General features: G+C 44.1%; 1 protein-coding gene across 1 annotated transcript in view; it reads left to right on the forward strand.

Moving 5' to 3' along the window:
• HAPLN1 (hyaluronan and proteoglycan link protein 1) overlaps positions 1-18,421 on the forward strand; it is a 128,788-nt gene that overhangs the window by 78,437 nt on the left and 31,930 nt on the right. The window contains exon 3 of the mRNA XM_075837585.1: positions 5,402-5,770. Within this exon, the coding sequence (XP_075693700.1) occupies positions 5,402-5,770 (369 nt within the window). The remainder of the gene's footprint in view (positions 1-5,401; positions 5,771-18,421) is intronic.

Raw genomic sequence — 18,421 nt, forward strand, 5'->3', positions numbered from 1 at the left:
AAAAATACAAAGAAGAACAACAAAGCTAATAAGGGGCATGAAAAATCTAAGTTATGAGGAAAGTTTAAAAGAATTACAAATATTTAGCCTTGAAAAAAGACGACTAAGAGGGGACATAATTAACTTATATAAATATTTGAATGGCACATACAAAAAATATGGTGAAATCCTGTTCCATGTAAAACCCCCTCAAAAAACAAGGGGGCACTCCCTCCATCTGGATAAAAAAAAGTTCAACCTGCAGAGGCGACAAGTCTTCTTTACTGTGACAACTGTGAATTTATGGAATAGTCTACCGCAGGAGCTGGTCACAGCAGGGACAGTAGATGGCTTTAAAAAGGCTTAGAAAATTTCCAAGGACAAAAAAATATTCGCTCCTATGTGTAGAAATTTTTACCTTCCCTTTTGCCATTCCTTGGTTGAACTTGATGGACATGTGTCTTTTTTCAACCGTACTAAGGCCTCATGCACACGACCGTATTTTTTCCCACCCGTAAATACTGGCGTAAATACGGGTCCGGTGTCACACGTATTCCACCCGTTTTGCACCAGTATTTACGAACCCGTGCCCGTAAATATGGGTCCGGTGTCACCCGTATTCCATCCGTATTTACGGGCACGTTTTTGGCGGCAAAATAGCACTGCACTACTCGGCAGCCCCTTCTCTCTATCAGTGCAGGATAGAGATAAGGGACAGCCTTTTCTGTAATAAAAGTTAAAGAAATTCATACTTACCCGGCCGTTGTCTTGGTGACGCGTCCCTCTCTTCACATCCAGCCCGACATCCCTGGATGACGCGGCAGTCCATGTGACCGCTGCAGCTTGTGATTGACCTGTGATTGGCTGCAGCGGTCACATGGCCTGAAACGTCATCCAGGACGTCGGGCCGGATGTCGAGAGGGACGCGTCACCAAGGCAACGGGCGGGAGACCGGACTGGAGGAAGCAGGAAGTTGTCGGTAAGTATGAAAGTCTTTTATTTTTATTTTTTACAGGTTTATACTGATCGGTAGTCACTGTCCAGGGTGCTGAAAGAGTTACTGCCGATCAGTTAACTCTTTCAGCTCCCTGGACAGTGACTATTTACTGACGTCGCTTAGCAACGCTGCCGTAATGACGGGTGCACACATGTAGCCATCCGTCATTACGAGAGCTCCATAGACTTCTATGGACTGTCCGTGCCGTTATTACGGCCTGAAATAGGACATGTTCTATCTTTTTCAACGGCACGGGCACCTTCCCGTGAGAAAACGGGAAGGCACCCGTCGCCAATAGAAGTCTATGAGCCCGTTATTACGGGTCGTAATTACGACCCGTAATAACGGGAGTTTTTACGGTCGTGTGCATGAGGCCTAACTACGTAACTACGTAACTATGTAACCCCACATATATGAATCACATAAACAACACAAAAGTTTGAACAGCACATTCCAACAAAATGAAACAAAACGTGTATACAGGTGCAAGAACACACACAAAAGTGAAACCTTTCCAGAAGACCAGCCCTTTGAGAAGACCCCTCCCCAACCAGACCGATTTTTTTTCTGTGACCAATTTTCCTTACCATTATAGTCTATAGAAGCTACCCCTCTATAAGCAGACCACCGCCTAATCCGACCCAAAAACAACTTTTTTGTGCAAATTATATAGTGGAAACCACTTTGAATAGAACAGAACTAGTCTTACATGTGCTGTATATCATTTAGATACGAATGGGCACCTTATCTCCGGACCGGAGAGAGCAGGAGGGGGAGACTTGCTTGGCAAATCAGGGGAGAGAAGCGGACAACAACGTGCCACATCATTGGGACAGAGAGAGCAAGAGGAGGAGCATTTTTAGCACCACAAAGTGTCATAGAAAAGAAGGGAGAAGAAAGATGGGGAAGGCTATTAGAGAAGGGGAGGGTACAGGTCTTCCCATGCTGTACTGAACAGCATATGAGATTGCCAAGCAAGGAAACCTGCAGACTGCCAATGGGGTGTCAACGTTAGCAGTGAGGGAGGATATAAAGAGCCGAGCCTGACTGGGGTCTAAGATTAAGGGGAGCCAGGCTGGTGTGCTGTACTGTATTAGAAAGAGTGGGAGCCATGCTGAGGACTAGGAATGAGTGGGGGAGCCTTAATGGGGTCCAGGAATGAGAGGGAAGCCATGCTGAGGAACAAGATGTAGAGGGGACCATGCTGTTGACTAGGAATGAGAAGGGAGCCATGCTGGAGACCAGGAATGAGAGCGGAGTCATGCTTTGAACTAGGAAGGAGAGGGGAGCCATGTTGGGGTCTGGTAAAGAGAGGAGAGCCATGCTGGAGATTAGAAATGAGAGGAGAGCCATGCTGGACTAACTGTATTAGACACTTTAAAACCTGCATTTTTTGGACCACACCTATAAAAGACCATTTTCCTGTGCAATTTTGGGTGTTCGACTCAAGAGGTTTCAAGCATATATTTTCTTTATTTATATGTATACATGTAAAAGGAAGACACTAACATACTTGTTTTGTTTAGCTGGTGTACTACCTTGAGATTCCTTCATGTTAAAGTATATTATTGGAGATATGTAGCTGGTGCTATGGTAACATGGGCCTCTTACTTTTTGCCTCTCAGGCCAACATTTGCAAGTGCTTCACAGTGTGCAGTATTTTTTCTAAGAAATCTAAAAAAGAGGTCACTCTAATGAGGTCTTCATCCTGAAAGGTAGCATACACAATCTACTTTTTCCTTAACAAGTTTCATTTTTATTTAAACATGATTTTACAGATTATGCTTAAAAGAATATTTTTACGTCTCTGCATCTATTTTATGATTTTTACGTGATCGCTAAAAGGATAATAAAAAGTGTTTCATGTTTAAATGCAGGTTATGGGTAAGAAAACAGAAGCTGAATTTAAATGAAGGTCTGCATAATGCAATTTCTATTGTGTTTTCCCTTAACCGCTTGAGCACTGGGCCAATTTTGGACCAGAACAATTATTTTTATGTTTCCTCTTTGCATTCCGTCAGGGATAAATTTTTTTCTTTTTTGCTCGACATAGCTGTAGAAGGCTTTTTTTTTTGCAGCACAATTTGTCCTTTATGTAGATGCATTTTATTAATTTATTTTTTCATATTTACAGGATTTAGTTAATATTTATTTTAGATTTGGCAAAATGCAGAATAATGCATTTCCGCTGTGGTTTTTATTTATTTTTACAGCATACACCAGTTATCATAAATAATGCCATAAATGTATTGTACAGCTTGTTACGAATGTGAAAATATATATATTTTTTTGATGTGGGACTTTAATATATTTAACAAAGTTTATTTTTTTGTAATGAGAAACAATGCACATTTTTGTAGTTTCGTTTTTTGCTGTATTTTTTAACATTACTTTTTTTCTTCATTTTACTTACATTTACTTTAATTTTACTGAAATATTAACAGGCAGTTGTTAGGGCATTCCTAAGTTTTCCCTAGCAACAGGAAATATGGTCAGACAGCCCTGGATTCCTTCAATGGACTATGGGCTGCCAGCACATACACTCTGTAGACCCCGAGCACGTCGCAGGAATTCCCTGTGAAGCAATCAAAGGGGGTTCACTCCCTCAGTCTCTCCCCTTAAATGCCGGAATCGGCATTGATTGTGGCATTCAAAGGTTTACATACACTTAATGCCAACAAGTCTGTTGGCATTGAATGAAGGGAGGAGCAAACACACTTCTTGCACATGGGCCTTTGCTTTCTACTACACATATTTGACTAGATCAGTAGATACTTGGTTTGTGTAAATAAGTCGACTCTACTGGACCTTTGATAGGGTCCAAATAAAACTGGGTCACAGTCCCCCAGTCATGAAATTATCAAAGACACTGTGCTGAGCTGCTATATCAATGTCTATAATCACTACACAGTTCCCAAATAAAACCATTATACAGAGTCTAAAAAAACACATACAGATGTAGCAATCTTTATCTTGACTCTGATAACTTTCCGCAACGTGATATCACACAATAAATGCCATTGAGAAGTAATTGAAAAAGTCCAAGTTAAAGTTTCTTGACACTGTGTATTTAATGTGTTAAAAGTCAAGATAAAGACGGCTACATCTGTATATGAATCAGCATGTGGCATGATTCTAGCATGATAGGGTATTTGGGTAACTATCCAAACATCTGACCCTGACTAGTACAAACAGTTTATTGTCAAAAGCTAATTTTCAGCATAGTCTCGTGAACTGGCCTCTGAGTAGGTCCCATGTGTCAGCGTGTATCAATAGCTGCTTCTAAGGCCAGCAGGATACTGTTGTGTATTAAAAGAGACATGGCCTTGCCAGACGGGAACATAATCTTACCATTTTATAATGTATTAGTGAGGCCTCATCTAAGTTAAGTTCAATGCAGTTCAGTTCTGGTTCATAAAAAGAATGCCCTGAAGTAAAAAAAAGGTATTAAAAACATCAACAAAACTGATCAGGGGCACAAAGAACCTAAGAAATGAGGAAAGATTAACCCTTTCCCGCCGCAGCCATTTTTCAGATTTTCACTTCCGTTTTTTCTTTTCCAGCTACCAAAAGCCATAACTTTTTTTATTTTTCCATCAATATAGCCGTATGAGAGCTTGTTTGCGGGACAAGTTGTAGATTTTCACAGCACCATTTTTTGTACCATATAATGTAGTGGGTAACTTGAAAAAAAACAATTGTGGGGTAAAATAGTAAAAAAAACATCGATCAACAACCTCCTCCCTGCTGGCCTCAGTCAATGCCTGCTCAGTGAGCTCTAAACTCCTCTCTAGGTGTTGCAAGCTGCATATTTAGATCCAAAACCACAACATGCTTGCATGTAGTTAAAGGAATACATACATTGCAAAAGACACACCTGGTAGTGTTGTCCATGGAACACATATAGATAAACATTAGTACAAAATACAAATAAATACACTATATAACTAAAATCCTTTTATTTCTCTCTTTTTTTAGTACAGAATATAACAATACACAAAGAAAAATTACCAAACCTTAATTTCCTACGTAAATTGTAGTCTTGTGTTCAACTAAGCACTTTACTTAACATTTGAAAACCTCACTCCACTCGGCTTAACCTCGCTGAGTGGAGTCAGGCTACAGGTGGAGTCATTTAAACTAGCTAGTTTTTGTTGTGTTTGTTTAAGTGAACATTCACTGCAATATGGTCACTTTGCCACAGTTTGTGTTTTTGTGTGATCATGACAACACATAATAAAGTATATTATATATATGTTCACACAGGGCGAATATGCCGTGTAAAAGTACGCAGCGTATAAATCCTGAAACCCGCAGGGGATTCTGGCTGAGAAAAACCCACCAAATTGTGGTGCAGATTTTTGGGCAAAAAATAAATATATTTCTAGGTGACTTACTAACTAAACTTCTTTAATTGTGTTTCAGAGAATGGTCCTCGTCTTTTTGTGGAGGTAGAACAAACTAAAGTCATTTCCCAACGAGGTGTGAACGCTACATTGCCATGCAAGTTTTTACATGACTCAGTGACTGCTGGATCACCCTTTCATAAAATCCGTATCAAGTGGACCAAACTGACTTCAGATTACCTCAAGGAGGTGGATGTCTTTGTTTCAATGGGACATCACAAGAGGAGTTATGGCAGCTACCAGGGAAGAGTTTACCTACAAGGAACAAGTGAAAATGATGCTTCACTTGTGATTACTGACATAACACTGGAAGATTATGGCAGATACAAATGTGAAGTCATTGAAGGACTGGAGGATGATACCGCTGTTGTGACATTGGACTTACAAGGTATTTTGTTTTTATAATTTTTTTGTCTAAGACTACTAAAGCACTGGTAGACCTATGATATAAAGTACTAGTAAAATGTAACATTTTCTCACCTTGATGCTTCTGAGATAAAGTTTTATAGGTGATATATTTAGCAATTTATATACATTTCATTTTCACCCTTTAAAGATTTTGTGTCAGGATGGAATTATAAACATTAAAAATGACAATGACAAAAGGATCTGACGCAATAATAAGCCCTAGTCCATGAAGTCCATCATAGGGCAAACAAATCTACAGCTAGCATGAAAGAAGATCACTTGGTCCTTTTTTGGTTATTTCACAAATAATGTAGAAAATCCTTACTGATTGATGGATATTATTTAAAATGATAAAATCATAATAGCACGAACTGTATAGATGGGTGGTTGTAAATTAATCTTCAGGGTGTGCCCTGAAAATACATTACCCTGGTGGCCCCCCAATATCACAGTCAGTGGTGTAACTATAGGGGTCGCAGTAGTCGCAATTGTGACCGGGTCCCGAAGCCAAGGGGCCCGTGGCCCCCCACACCACATCAATTAAAAGTTCCTATAATAACTGGGGCCTATGTAATAAACTACACGGCCTCCGTTACTATAGTAACAGACAGTACTTACATTCAGACTTACCTTATGGACGTGTCAGCGATTCACAGTGTGAGTAAGCAAGGGAAATGAAGGGGAAGCAGCGCTTGTATGAGTGCTGCACCCCCTTCAAAACAGGTGATTGGCAGGGATACCGGGAGTCAGACCCCGACCCATCAGCTATTGATGGCCTATCCTGAGGATAGGCCATCAATGTTTAGGAACTGGACAACCCTTTAAGCCTACCATGTGGTAGACTTAAATACAGGACCACAGCAGATAGTTAATCTTATTGGACTTCGCTGCAGTGAATCAGCAGATCCCGTCACTTAAAAGAGCAGCCTTGAACCATGCAGATGTTACCATGGATGCAGTACAGGATAAGGCTACAATAGCGTGGTTAAGAATAGCCGAGGTCAGGGTCACAGGAAGAGGTCATTACACAGGGAGTCACATAAAGAATGGTACAATGCTGGAGCTAGGTAGAAATGACCTGATAATCTAGCACCTGTTGGTGCTCAGAGAGAAGCTTATATAGGCTGGCCTATAGTTAGGCGCAGGGGTTGGATTCAAATTTTTAACAACAGGTTCCCTGTTTTTCTGAAGAAGACATCGGGGGGGGGGGGGGGGGGGATCACAGTGTTTTGCGGTGTATCGCACAATTGAAAATTATTCTAATAATAAAATAAAACTGTTCTGATATTCCAAATACCTCCTACATTAAAGTGGACTCTAAATAAAGAAATTCCCTGTCCAGAATGTTTGTGCATTGCCACACTTTTTATATAATTACATAAGGGTACAGACCTACCCACACATTATATTAAACTCATCCATTACGTATAGGCCTATATGCGCACATTCAATATCCTAAGCGTGCTCAGCCCATTTAGTTAGGCTGTGCACATGAGAAGGGTGGAGGATAGTGCGGCGTGTGCAGTAAGCCGCGACAACTCTTCCGGCTGATGCACAGATACGGCACCAGGAGCAAGCTCAGTACATATATACAGCACCAGAACAAAGCTCAGAACATCTATACAGCACCAGAACAAAGCTCAGTACACACATATATATATATATATATATATACACAGCACCAGAACCAAGCTCAGTACATATATAGAGCACCAATACAAATACAGCTCAATACAGAGATAATTTGCAAATTTAGTTTAACCCCTGCCATATAAGTTTGTACGACATAAAACTACAGCTCCCAGTATAGCCAGAACGATGGTAAGGATATGCTGGGAGTTGCTGTTTCACAAAAAAGAACGATACACACATCATCTCGCTGCAGATCATACAGTGACTACAGTACTGAGCAGTCACAGGGAGAATAAACATTTACATTTAGTGACTCACCGGTGACGACTTCTCAGATTGTAGTCGTTCTCTTTACTTTTCCATCTGGTCCAGAACTTTATGATGCCTCCTGGCCATGACCCATTTCTGCGGAAATGCGTAAATTTGCTGCTCAGATGTCTTCAGAAGCTCACTCTTTCAACATTTCTGCACCTATAAACGAAGAGCAAATTCTTATGGTACCACACTCTATGCCCCCAAATATAATAATAATAGTATCATACACTGTGTCCCCGAATATAATAGCGCTACACACTGTGCCCCTGAATCTAATAGTAACATACACTGTGCCCCTGAATAAAATTGTGTCAAACACTGTCAAGTAATGCACCGCACACAGTGCCCCCTGTAGATAGTGCCCCTCATAGAGCCCTCTGTAGATAGTGCGCCCAGTAGAGCCGTTTATAGATAGTTCTCCCCATAGAGCCCTCTGTAGGTAGTAGCGTTCCCTGCAGACAGGGCCCCCTGTAGAGTTCCCTGTAGATAGTGCCCCCTGTGGCATTCACTGTAGCGTTCCCTGTATAGAGCCCCCTGTAGCATTCCCTGTATAGTGCCCGATGTAGCGTTACCTGTATATTGCCCCCTGTAGATAGAGCCCTCTGTGGCATTCCCTGTAGATAGAGCCCCTTGTGGTGTTTCCTGTAGATAGAGCCCCCTGTGGTGTTCCCTGTAGATAGAGCCCCTTGTGGCGTTCCCTGTAGATAGAGCCCCCTGTGGCGTTCCCTGTAGATAGAGCCCACTGTGGCGTTCCCTGTAGAGAAAGCCCCCTGTGGCATTCCCTGTAGATAGAGCCCCCTGTGGCGTACCCTGTAGATAGAGCCCCCTGTGCCCCTGTGGCGGTCCCTGGAGATAGTGCCCCATGTGGCGTTCCCTGTAGATAGAGCCCCTTGTGGCATTCCCTGTAAATAGAGCCCCTTGTGGCGTTCCTTGTAGATAGAGCCCCCTATGGCATTCCCTGTAGATAGTGCCCCCTGTGCCCCTGTGGTGGTCCCTGTAGATGGGGCCCTATCTACAGGGAATGCCACATGGGGCCCTATATACAGGGACCACCACAGGGGCACAGGGGGCTCTATCTACAGGGAATGCCACAGGGGTCTCTAACTACAGGAAAAGCCACAGGGGGCCCTATCTCCAGGGTACGCCACATGGGGCCCTATGTGGCATTACCCTGTAGATAGGGCCCCATGTGGCGTTCCCTGTAGATAGGGCCCCCTGTGGTGTTCCCTGTAGATAAGAGGCCCCTGAGGCATTCCCTGTAGATAAGGGCCCCTATATAGGGGACCTACTAAAAATAATGAAGAAAAAGAATGAAGAAAAAGAATGAACAATATTAGTAATGGGCAAAAAGCTATGAGTTTTTTTATGTTTCGAAAACATGGAATGAACAGATTTTCTTTGTAGTTAATGAGAAAATAAAAACAAATTCCATAGAAACAGATGTGTAAAAATTTTTACTGCGCTTGATAGACCTGGAATGAACAGGATATAAGTGTAGTTTATAAGGGAATGAACACATATTCCATAGAAACAGATGCGGAATTATTTTCCTGTGCTTGATAGACCTGGAATGAACAGGATATAAGGGCAGTTTATAAGGGAATGAACGCATTTTCCATAGAAACAGATGCGTAATTATTTTCCTGTGCTTGATATACCTGGAATGAATAGGATATAAGGGCAGTTTATAAGGGAATGAACACATATTCCATAGAAACAGATGCGTAATTATTTTCCTGTGCTTGATAGACCAGGAATGAATAGGATATAAGGGCAGTTTATAAGGGAATGAACAAATTCTCTTATAAACTGCACAAATATCCTTTTCATTCCAGGTCTAGCAAGCACAGGAAAATAATTACGCATCTGTTTCTATGGCATATGTATTCATTCCACTATAAACTGCACAAATATCCTGTTCATTCCAGGCAGGGGCGTAGCTAAAGGCTCATGGGCCCGGGTGCAAGAATTCAGCTTGGGCCCCCCTACCCCTCCCCAGCACCACCATCATCATCAGACCCCTGCGCGCTCCTATGCTCAAACGCCTTGCCCAACAGCCCCCATAGTATAATGCCCCCACACAGTTTATGCTCCCATAGCTGCCCCCACACAGTATAATTCCCCCCATAACAGCCCCATACCGTATAATGCTCCCCATATCAGCCCCCCATACAGTATAATGCCCCCCCCCCACAATATCAGCCCCCCCATACAGTATAATGCCCCCATATGTGCATAATTACTGACCTATCCCCGTTCCCACGTCGAGTGGAGGATCCTTCGCCTCCTCCGGTGTGTGGTATGAGTGACTCAGCGCAGGCAGGCGCGATGATGTCGCTACATCCCGCCTGCCTGCGTCGAGCCGCTCAGGGCACAGTGAATGCTGGATCAAGGAGATGTCAGCTCCTTGCTCCAGCATTGATTGGAACCGGGACCTCGGTGAGTGACTCGCAACCCCCCAGGGGGACGCGACCCACAGTGTAGGGATGTCCCGATACCAAAATTTGGACTTCGATACCGATACTTCGTTTACTTTGCCAACAGTAATAATAAAAAAAAAAGTTCTTTCGTTTTCTAATGTGAGGCACGAGGTGTGATGATGAATTTTGAATGTCTCACATTAATAGTAATTAACCCCATCATGTTTCTCAGTCATAATGGGTTAATGTGTAAGGTACATGATGGGGTTAATTACTATTAATGTGAGGCACATGGAGGTTAAATTCATCATCGCACCTCGCGTCTCACAATTAGGCCCCATGCAAACGACCGTATATAACCTAAGTTTTTGTGGACCGCAATTGCGGTCTGCAAAAATGGACCCATTCACTTTCATTGAGCGCGGACACATTTCCGTAGCTCTACGGATGGGTGACCGTGCCGTAGAAATGTTCCGAAAATTATGGAACATGTCCGTCCATTAGCATTTTGCGGGCCGTGCTCACATACTTTGTATGGGTGCATGGCCCGAAAATGCGGGTGGCAATCGCGGGCCGTGATTGCGGGCACGGTCGTGTGAATGGGGCCTAAGTGATAGAAAGCAATTTTTATTTTATTTTTTTTACAGAGTACACATCATAAATGATGCAAAAAAATAGTTGTGCAGGTTATTACGGCCGCGCCAATACCGATTATGTGTATGTTTTATGTATTGAGACTTATTTTAATGTTTATTGTAAAAAAGGTGTATGTGTAATTTTTTTATTTAACAATACTTTGTTTTTACTTTATTTTTAAACTTCAATGTATTGGCCTATATCAGATATGTGCCAGTACATTAGCCTGTGGACGGATAGTACACAGGCAGTTGTTAGGACATACCTCAGTATGCCCTAACAACAGGAAATATGGTAAGACAGCCCTGGGGTCCGTCAATAAACCCAGGGCTGTCTGCCCATATATGGTATGTCCCTCAATCGCGTCACAGGAATTCCCCGTGACGCGATCCAGGGGCATCCCCCTTCTCATTTTCCCCTGAATGCTGCAGTCAGCTTTGATCGCAGCATTCAGGGGAATAGCGGCGGAGATGAGAGGTTTCTCTGATCTCTGCCGTTATAGAGCGGGGCTGCGGTACTGTAATACAGTCATTGCCCCGCTCCTGACAAGAAGTGCACGCGCGGTCAGCATGAGGTGATGCGGCCGGCGCTGCACTAATGAGCGGCGGTGCAGGCACTGAAGACAGAACATGGGGGTGTTTTGTAGCGCGCCCGCCATGTTCTGTCTTCAGTGCCGCAGATTATTAGTGCAGCGCCGGCTGCATCGAATCATCCTGACGGCGCGCACATGTCTGGACTCAGGAGCGGGGCAGTGACTGTATTACACAGCCGCAGCCCCGCTCTCATAGTCATGTGTACTATACTGTATATTGTGCAGTTTGCGGTGGAGGAGGGGGGGGCTGTGATTTAACGCCCCCCCCCCTCTCCACCGCAAACAACACAATACATTACAAGGCATCACAACACAATACATTACATTACAATACATAACATTACAACACAATACATTACACTGCAGCTTATACTGCAGCTTACCTGGAGTCCTCCGCATCGACTCTTCTGCTCCGTCTGGAAGCCGTGTCACGTGACAACACGGTCACATGGTACACTAAGTGTACCATGTGACCGTAGCCAGGAAGTGCCGGCTTCACGGAACAGAAGATTGTTAGGAAACATGCTGTATGGCAACGGGGGCCCGTGGGCCCCCCAGGCTTAGGGGCCCGGTCGCAACTGTGACCGCTGCGACCCCTATAGCTACGCCACTGATTCCAGGTCTATCAAGCACAGGAATTTCCTAAGGCCTCTGTTTATATGGAATTTGTGTTTATTTCCTCATTAACTACAAAGAAAATCTGTTCATGCCATGTCTACCAAACATAAAAAATTAATTATGCCCTTTTTTATATTTTCTTCTTTTATATATTATTTTTAGTATGTCCCCCTATATAGTCCCCTATATAGTCTTCTGTAGTTCTCGTTCCCTGTATAGTCCCCTATGTAGTGCCCTATAGTGCCCACAGTAGAAGGAAAAAAAAACAACATTTTCTTACCTGTCCCGTTGCCGCGCCATCCTCCAGCGACGTCAGTCCTCCTCCATCGGAACTAAAGCGCCGATTGGCGAGACATCGTGTACCTCGCCAGGGCAGCGCTCGTCAACTCAATTGCATCTGCGTCCTAAGGACGGAAATACAATTGAGTGCAGGGGACCGGTTCCGGCTTCCCGCTTCACCCGGTTCTGTGAACCGGCTGCCATTTTATCAACCGGTTCGTGACAATGGGGGCGAACCGGCCGGATCCCACCCCTATTTAGGCGTCATGTGAAGTCAGTGGGGAGTTTACCAGAATTGTAGGTAATGTCATGTACTAGCCACTAGATGGAGTTCCAGATTGTAATTTTGCATTCCAGCCACTAGAGGGAGCTCTGGCATGTAATCTCGCTTTCCAGCCACTAAAGGTAGCTCCTGCCCTATTGCTGAAACCGTATGCCCAGGTAAGTACGGTCTGAGCGTTGTTTTGTGACATATGTCTGATTAACGAGATAGGTTGTTTGCTCCTTTCACAAGGTGCAATGATTGCTTATGTATGGGGACAAGCGCTCGTTACTCCAATCGTATGGATGCTTTGGATACACCACATGACAGACACCTCCATTACTACCACCGCAACTGTTTACATGCCCAGCAATTTCCACATCTTGAAAAATAAGAGCAAACATTGAGATAGTAAGACTGTATTCAGACGAGCGTAGTAAAACTTGTCGACTTTACATCAGAGTTCACTTAGTATTGTGTCAGAGTGAGTCCCGTGTTTCAGTTTTTAAGGTCAGTGTAGCATTAGCGATCATCTGTTTTTTATCCTCGCGGGATAGGACACAGCGCAAGCCGCCCTGACGTCAGGACCTCCGCTGTGCTCCGGAAGCAGGAAGGTAAGTACTGTAGTTACTATAGTAACAGGTGCCCCCAGCCCCAGTTACTATAGTAACCTTTCATTGATGTGGTGCGGGGGGCTGCGGGCCCCCTGGCTTCTGGGCCCGATTGCAATTGTGACCGCTGCAACCCCTATAGCTATGCCACTGCTGGAAGCGATGTCTATTCACTGTCAAGACACTTCAGTAACGTTAATGTGTGAGTAAGTGACAGCACATCATGATCTAGCAAGATCACTATATGCTGATTACATGAATGGAGAGAAGTGTATGACGCTGATTGGTCACTGATTGGTCAGTGTCATACACTTCTCTTCACAACGCCCACTTGGTCAAAAGCTAAAAAACTCCCAGTTGGTCATTAAGAAAGTCATTAGCATAAATCTAAAATAGGTCATAACTCCCTCAAAATGTATAGTTTTTCTAAATAAAAAAAACACTGCTGTAATCTACATTACAGCGCCGATCACATTATGTAGAAGATAGGCCACTTATAATGTGGTGACAGAGCCTCTTTAAAAAGAACCTTTCACCTGCCCATGCATGTGCAGCTGAGTGCGGCATGTAATAGGCAGGGCTGCACAAACACTGTCTCACTTGAAATAATTTGTCTAACTTCCTCCGTTATTTACATATCGGTGCCATTATATTTGAGGCCCGATATGTAAATAAGCCACTGAACTGTCAATGGGGCGTTTCTATCTAACTAAATGGCAAGGGGGGCATGATGTCTTTGCTCTGACACTGTCCAATCAGCTATGGACATTGTCAGGGCGGCTTGCGCTGTGTCCTATCCCGCGAGGATAATCTGTGGATAATCGGACTTGTGAATTGGGCCATTGACTTTAATGTGTCAGTCAGTGTGCTGTCAGTTCTACGCTCACACATCGCACGAACGTGAACAGCGCTTGTCTGAATAAGCCCTAAGCGGTATAGCTTTTTATTTTATTACAGCTGAGAGGCATTTACTAGAAACAGGTCAACTCCATTAAATCTACGACTGTGAACATGAAGCTAAAAAAATCACATTCTGCATACTGAAAGTGTAAGCAATGACGAGGCTTGGATTTTTATGTAGCCTAATATTAGCAGCCCACCCACTTTGAAGAGAGAAACATTTGCACATTGGTTTATTTGCTTAGTTAACTTATACTTGACAGGTGACAGGCCCCATATTAAAACCTCATAACTGTGACTCATCTGCCCTTACAAATGAAAAGCTGAAAAATAATACACAGTGAAAAACATGCGAGCTGTTTCATGGAGATAGTAGAGCTTCTTATTATGTTGACCATCTTAAATCTATGGTAGGCACGATGTAATATAACAAGGCTACTTTTAGGCATCCTCTTGTTAGTTCAGGGACAGAAATACCATATGTGCAACCTATGCAGTTGAACAAGGGCCTGGTAGGTAAAGGGGGAACACTGCCACCTTAAAAGCATCTTTAAACTGTCTATCAAATGACATGTAAGGGACTGAGCGAATGAATTTCATGGCTCACATTTCATGAAATGATATACGAGTAAAGTCAGTAGGTATGCATTTGCTCAGGGGCATAACTAGGAAAGACTGGGCCCCATAGCAAACTTTTGACTGGGCCCCCTCCCCTCTCTTGGGTGCCACACACAGCCCACCCTTGTAGATAGTGTCCCCTGTAGATTGTGCGATACAACCCCCCTGTAGATTCTGCCATACAGCCCCCTGTAAATAGTGCCATACAACCCCCCCCCTGTATATAGTGCCATACACCCTTCCCGTAGATAGTGCCATGCAGCCCCCTGTAGATTATGCCATACAGCCCCCCTGTAGATTGTGCCATAGAGCCCCCCTGTAGATTGTGCAATACAGCCCCCCATAGATTATGCCATACAGCCTTCCCCGTAGATAGTGCCATACAGCCCCCCTGTAGATTATGCCATACAGCCCCCTGTAGATTGTGCCATACAGCCCCCATAGATTATGCCATTCAGCCCCCCTGTAGATTGTGCCATACAGCCCCCCGTAGATAGTGCCACACAGCCCCCTGTAGGTTTTGCCATACAGCGCCCCTAGTAGACGGTGCTATACGGCCCTCCTATAGATAGTGCCATACAGCCCCCCCTTAGATAGTGTCATACAGCCTTCCCCGTAGATAGTGCCATACATCCTCCTGTAGATTATGCCATACAGCTCCCCTGTAGATTGCGCCATACAGCCCCTGTAGATTATGCCATACAGCCCCCCATAGATAGTGCCATACAGCCCCCCTGTAGATTATGCCATACAGTCTTCCCCATAGATAGTGCCATACAGCCCTTGTAGATTGTGCCATACAGCCCCCTGTAGATTCTGCCATATAGGCCCCTTGTAGATTATGCCATACAGCCCCCTGTAGATTGTGCCATATAGCTCCCCTGTACATTATGCCATACAGCCTTCCCCATAGATAGTGCCATAAAGCCCTTGTAGATTGTGCCATACAGCCCCCCTGTAGATTCTGCCATATAGGCCCCTTGTAGATTATGCCACACAGCCCCCTGTAGATTGTGCCATATAGCCCCCCTGTACATTATGCCATACAGCCTTCCCCGTAGATAGTGCCATACAGCCCCCCTGTAGATTATGCCGTACAACCTCCCTGTAGATTGTGCCATACACCCCCCCCCCCCTAGATTATGCCATACAGGGAATTCAAAACCCCCTGTAGATTTTGCCATACAGCCCCCCTTGTAGACAGTGCTATACAACCCCCCTGTAGATAGTGCCATACAGCCCCCTTTAGATAGTGCCATACAGCCTTCACCGTAGATAGTGCCATACAGCCCCCTGTAGATTATGCCATACAGCCTTCCCTGTAGATTGTGCCATATAGCCCCCCTGTAGATTGTTCCATGCCGCCCTCCTAAAGATAGTGCCATGAAGCCCCCCTGTAGATTCTGCCATACAGCCCACCTTGTAGACAGTGCTATACAGCCCCCTGTAGATAGTGTCACAACCCCCATTGTAGATAGTGCTACATAGCCCTCCCTATAGACAATGCCCCCCATCTCCCGCATGTAGACTGTGCCCCCACCACACCTTGTAGACAGTGCCCCACCTCCCCTTGTAGACAATGCCCCCCAAACAAATAAAACAAAAATATTGTACTCACCTAGACCCTGTTCCCGTGACAAATGGAGCTGCTCCACAATACAGACGGGATCCAGTGACGTTATCAAGCCGGTATGTGCTGGGATCCTGTCCCTGTGCCTGATAAGCTGCAGGCCGAACATGGCCTGTAGCCTAGTAAATGAAAGAGCAGAGAGATACCTCCCTACTTTGCCATAGTTTTCAATAGTGTCTGTGTCCTTAGGAATTTGTGGTGTCGCTACCGCTGTAGCAGCAATAGCGGCTGCTAGCGGCACCACCAGGCATGGGGGGGACCTGTGCCAGCGGGCGGCACGAACCCCCACATGCGGCTGGCCCCGTAGCAGACACTATGCCTGCTACTACGATAGTTACGCCACTGCATTTGCTGCTAAAGAACACATCATGTACATGTAGTTAGACAGAGAAAATGGATTGAATGTCCTATAATCAGGCACATAGAATTATACAAATGGTCAGGTTTACCCCATCACCCTTTCTTCTTTCTTTTTCTGTTGTTTTCTTCTTTCTCCCCGTTCACATTTCTTCTCATCCATTCACTTTGTAACAGGGGATACAATATGGCCTTTGTTGGCTCTGTATTTACAATAAGACCTGAAAGCAATTACTCCTGTCACACTCATTTGAACATCCTCCTATGCTTTTACGATTGTCACTTATTGCAAGCATTTTTTCGCTTGCATCCTCGTCACACGTTGATTATGTATTTTTTATTTCACATGGTTTTTGTCACTATTTAATATGTATATATAACCCATAATCCCATGGTTATCATCCGGTTATGAGTGTTAGCTCAACTGAATTTTAATGTAAAGCTCTTCCATCTCATTATTGCATCAATAACACACTTGCGTGACTGTAATAACGAATTTGGAGTGCCTATACTGGTTGTTTTCACTTACCTCATTTTCTTTTGTTTTGTTGTTCTTCTTCCCTTCTTTTTTCTTTTCTTCTCTCTTTTTTTCTTTTCTTTTTTCTAGCTTTTTCTTTCTTTCTTTCCCCATTCACTTTCTGTAACAGGGGATACAATACAACATTCATTAGCTCTTTATTACTGATAGGACCCGTGAATTAATGCTTGTGCCACACTCACTCCATTATCTCCCTGTGCCGGGGTCGTGCATGTGTTGTTAAGTCTGGGAGCCTCGCCCGGCTGTCTGTCGTCTCCACGCTCGCGCTGCGCCTGCCTCGTCTCCATGGACACGCGTCCTTGGGGGCACGCAGGCGCGGTGCGGACGTGACGACGGACAGCGGGGATCTCGCGGCTCATTTCGGACTCTCGCGCATGCGCCGGGGACCGGAAAAGAGGACAGACACCGCAACAGAATTAACACTACTCACCCAGCCATATATAAACTTGACAATGCCAATTTTTAATACACTATCCCCTGAGGAAGCTAGATCGGCAAAACGTGCGTCGGGGCGCTACCGTGTCAGGCTGCAGTGTGGGGCTATCTTCACTTCTCATCTCCATGGGTAAGCCTGCTCTAATGCCTACTGTGCTCAAACAGTTTCCCTCTATTTCATGAACGTTGTTTATGTTCAACTCCTTCCTTGCTGTGCCTGCCTGACTCTGACTTTCCTTTTTTAGATCAATTGTTCACGGCATATGTGGTAACTCAACCCCTTGAGGTTGGACATTTAGGAACACATGGTTATATGCTCTAACCTGCTGTTTCCTTCTACATTGTATTTTCATCTTCACACATAATTTGCGTACATGCCTATGCCATATTATCTAGACATCTATCGTTGGTCTTTGTAAGGCTTGCACAGCTGCTTGGGAACCTTTCATGCAGGAAACTCTGGATTTAACCTATGTATAGCTACCACACTGTTTCTTTTAGATCCCTTTACATTTTATATATATATGTCATTTTATTTTGTATGTCCCAATAAAATTTGCAATTATATCCTAAACTTTTGTGTGGCGCAATGGCTTCTGTTTCTTAGAGTTTTTTAAATGGTCAGGTCGGTAGATTCTCACATCAAAGAGTGAAAGGCCCTGAAGAGAAGAACATGGGGGAAAAGGTCTCTCCAGAGCTTATAATATGTTGGCTCGTATAGTTATACATGAGAATCACACAAATAAATAGGTCCGCATTAAATTACACAGAATTACATATATAAACGG

Source organism: Rhinoderma darwinii, chromosome 1, assembly GCF_050947455.1.
Source record: "Rhinoderma darwinii isolate aRhiDar2 chromosome 1, aRhiDar2.hap1, whole genome shotgun sequence".
NCBI lineage: Eukaryota > Metazoa > Chordata > Amphibia > Anura > Rhinodermatidae > Rhinoderma > Rhinoderma darwinii.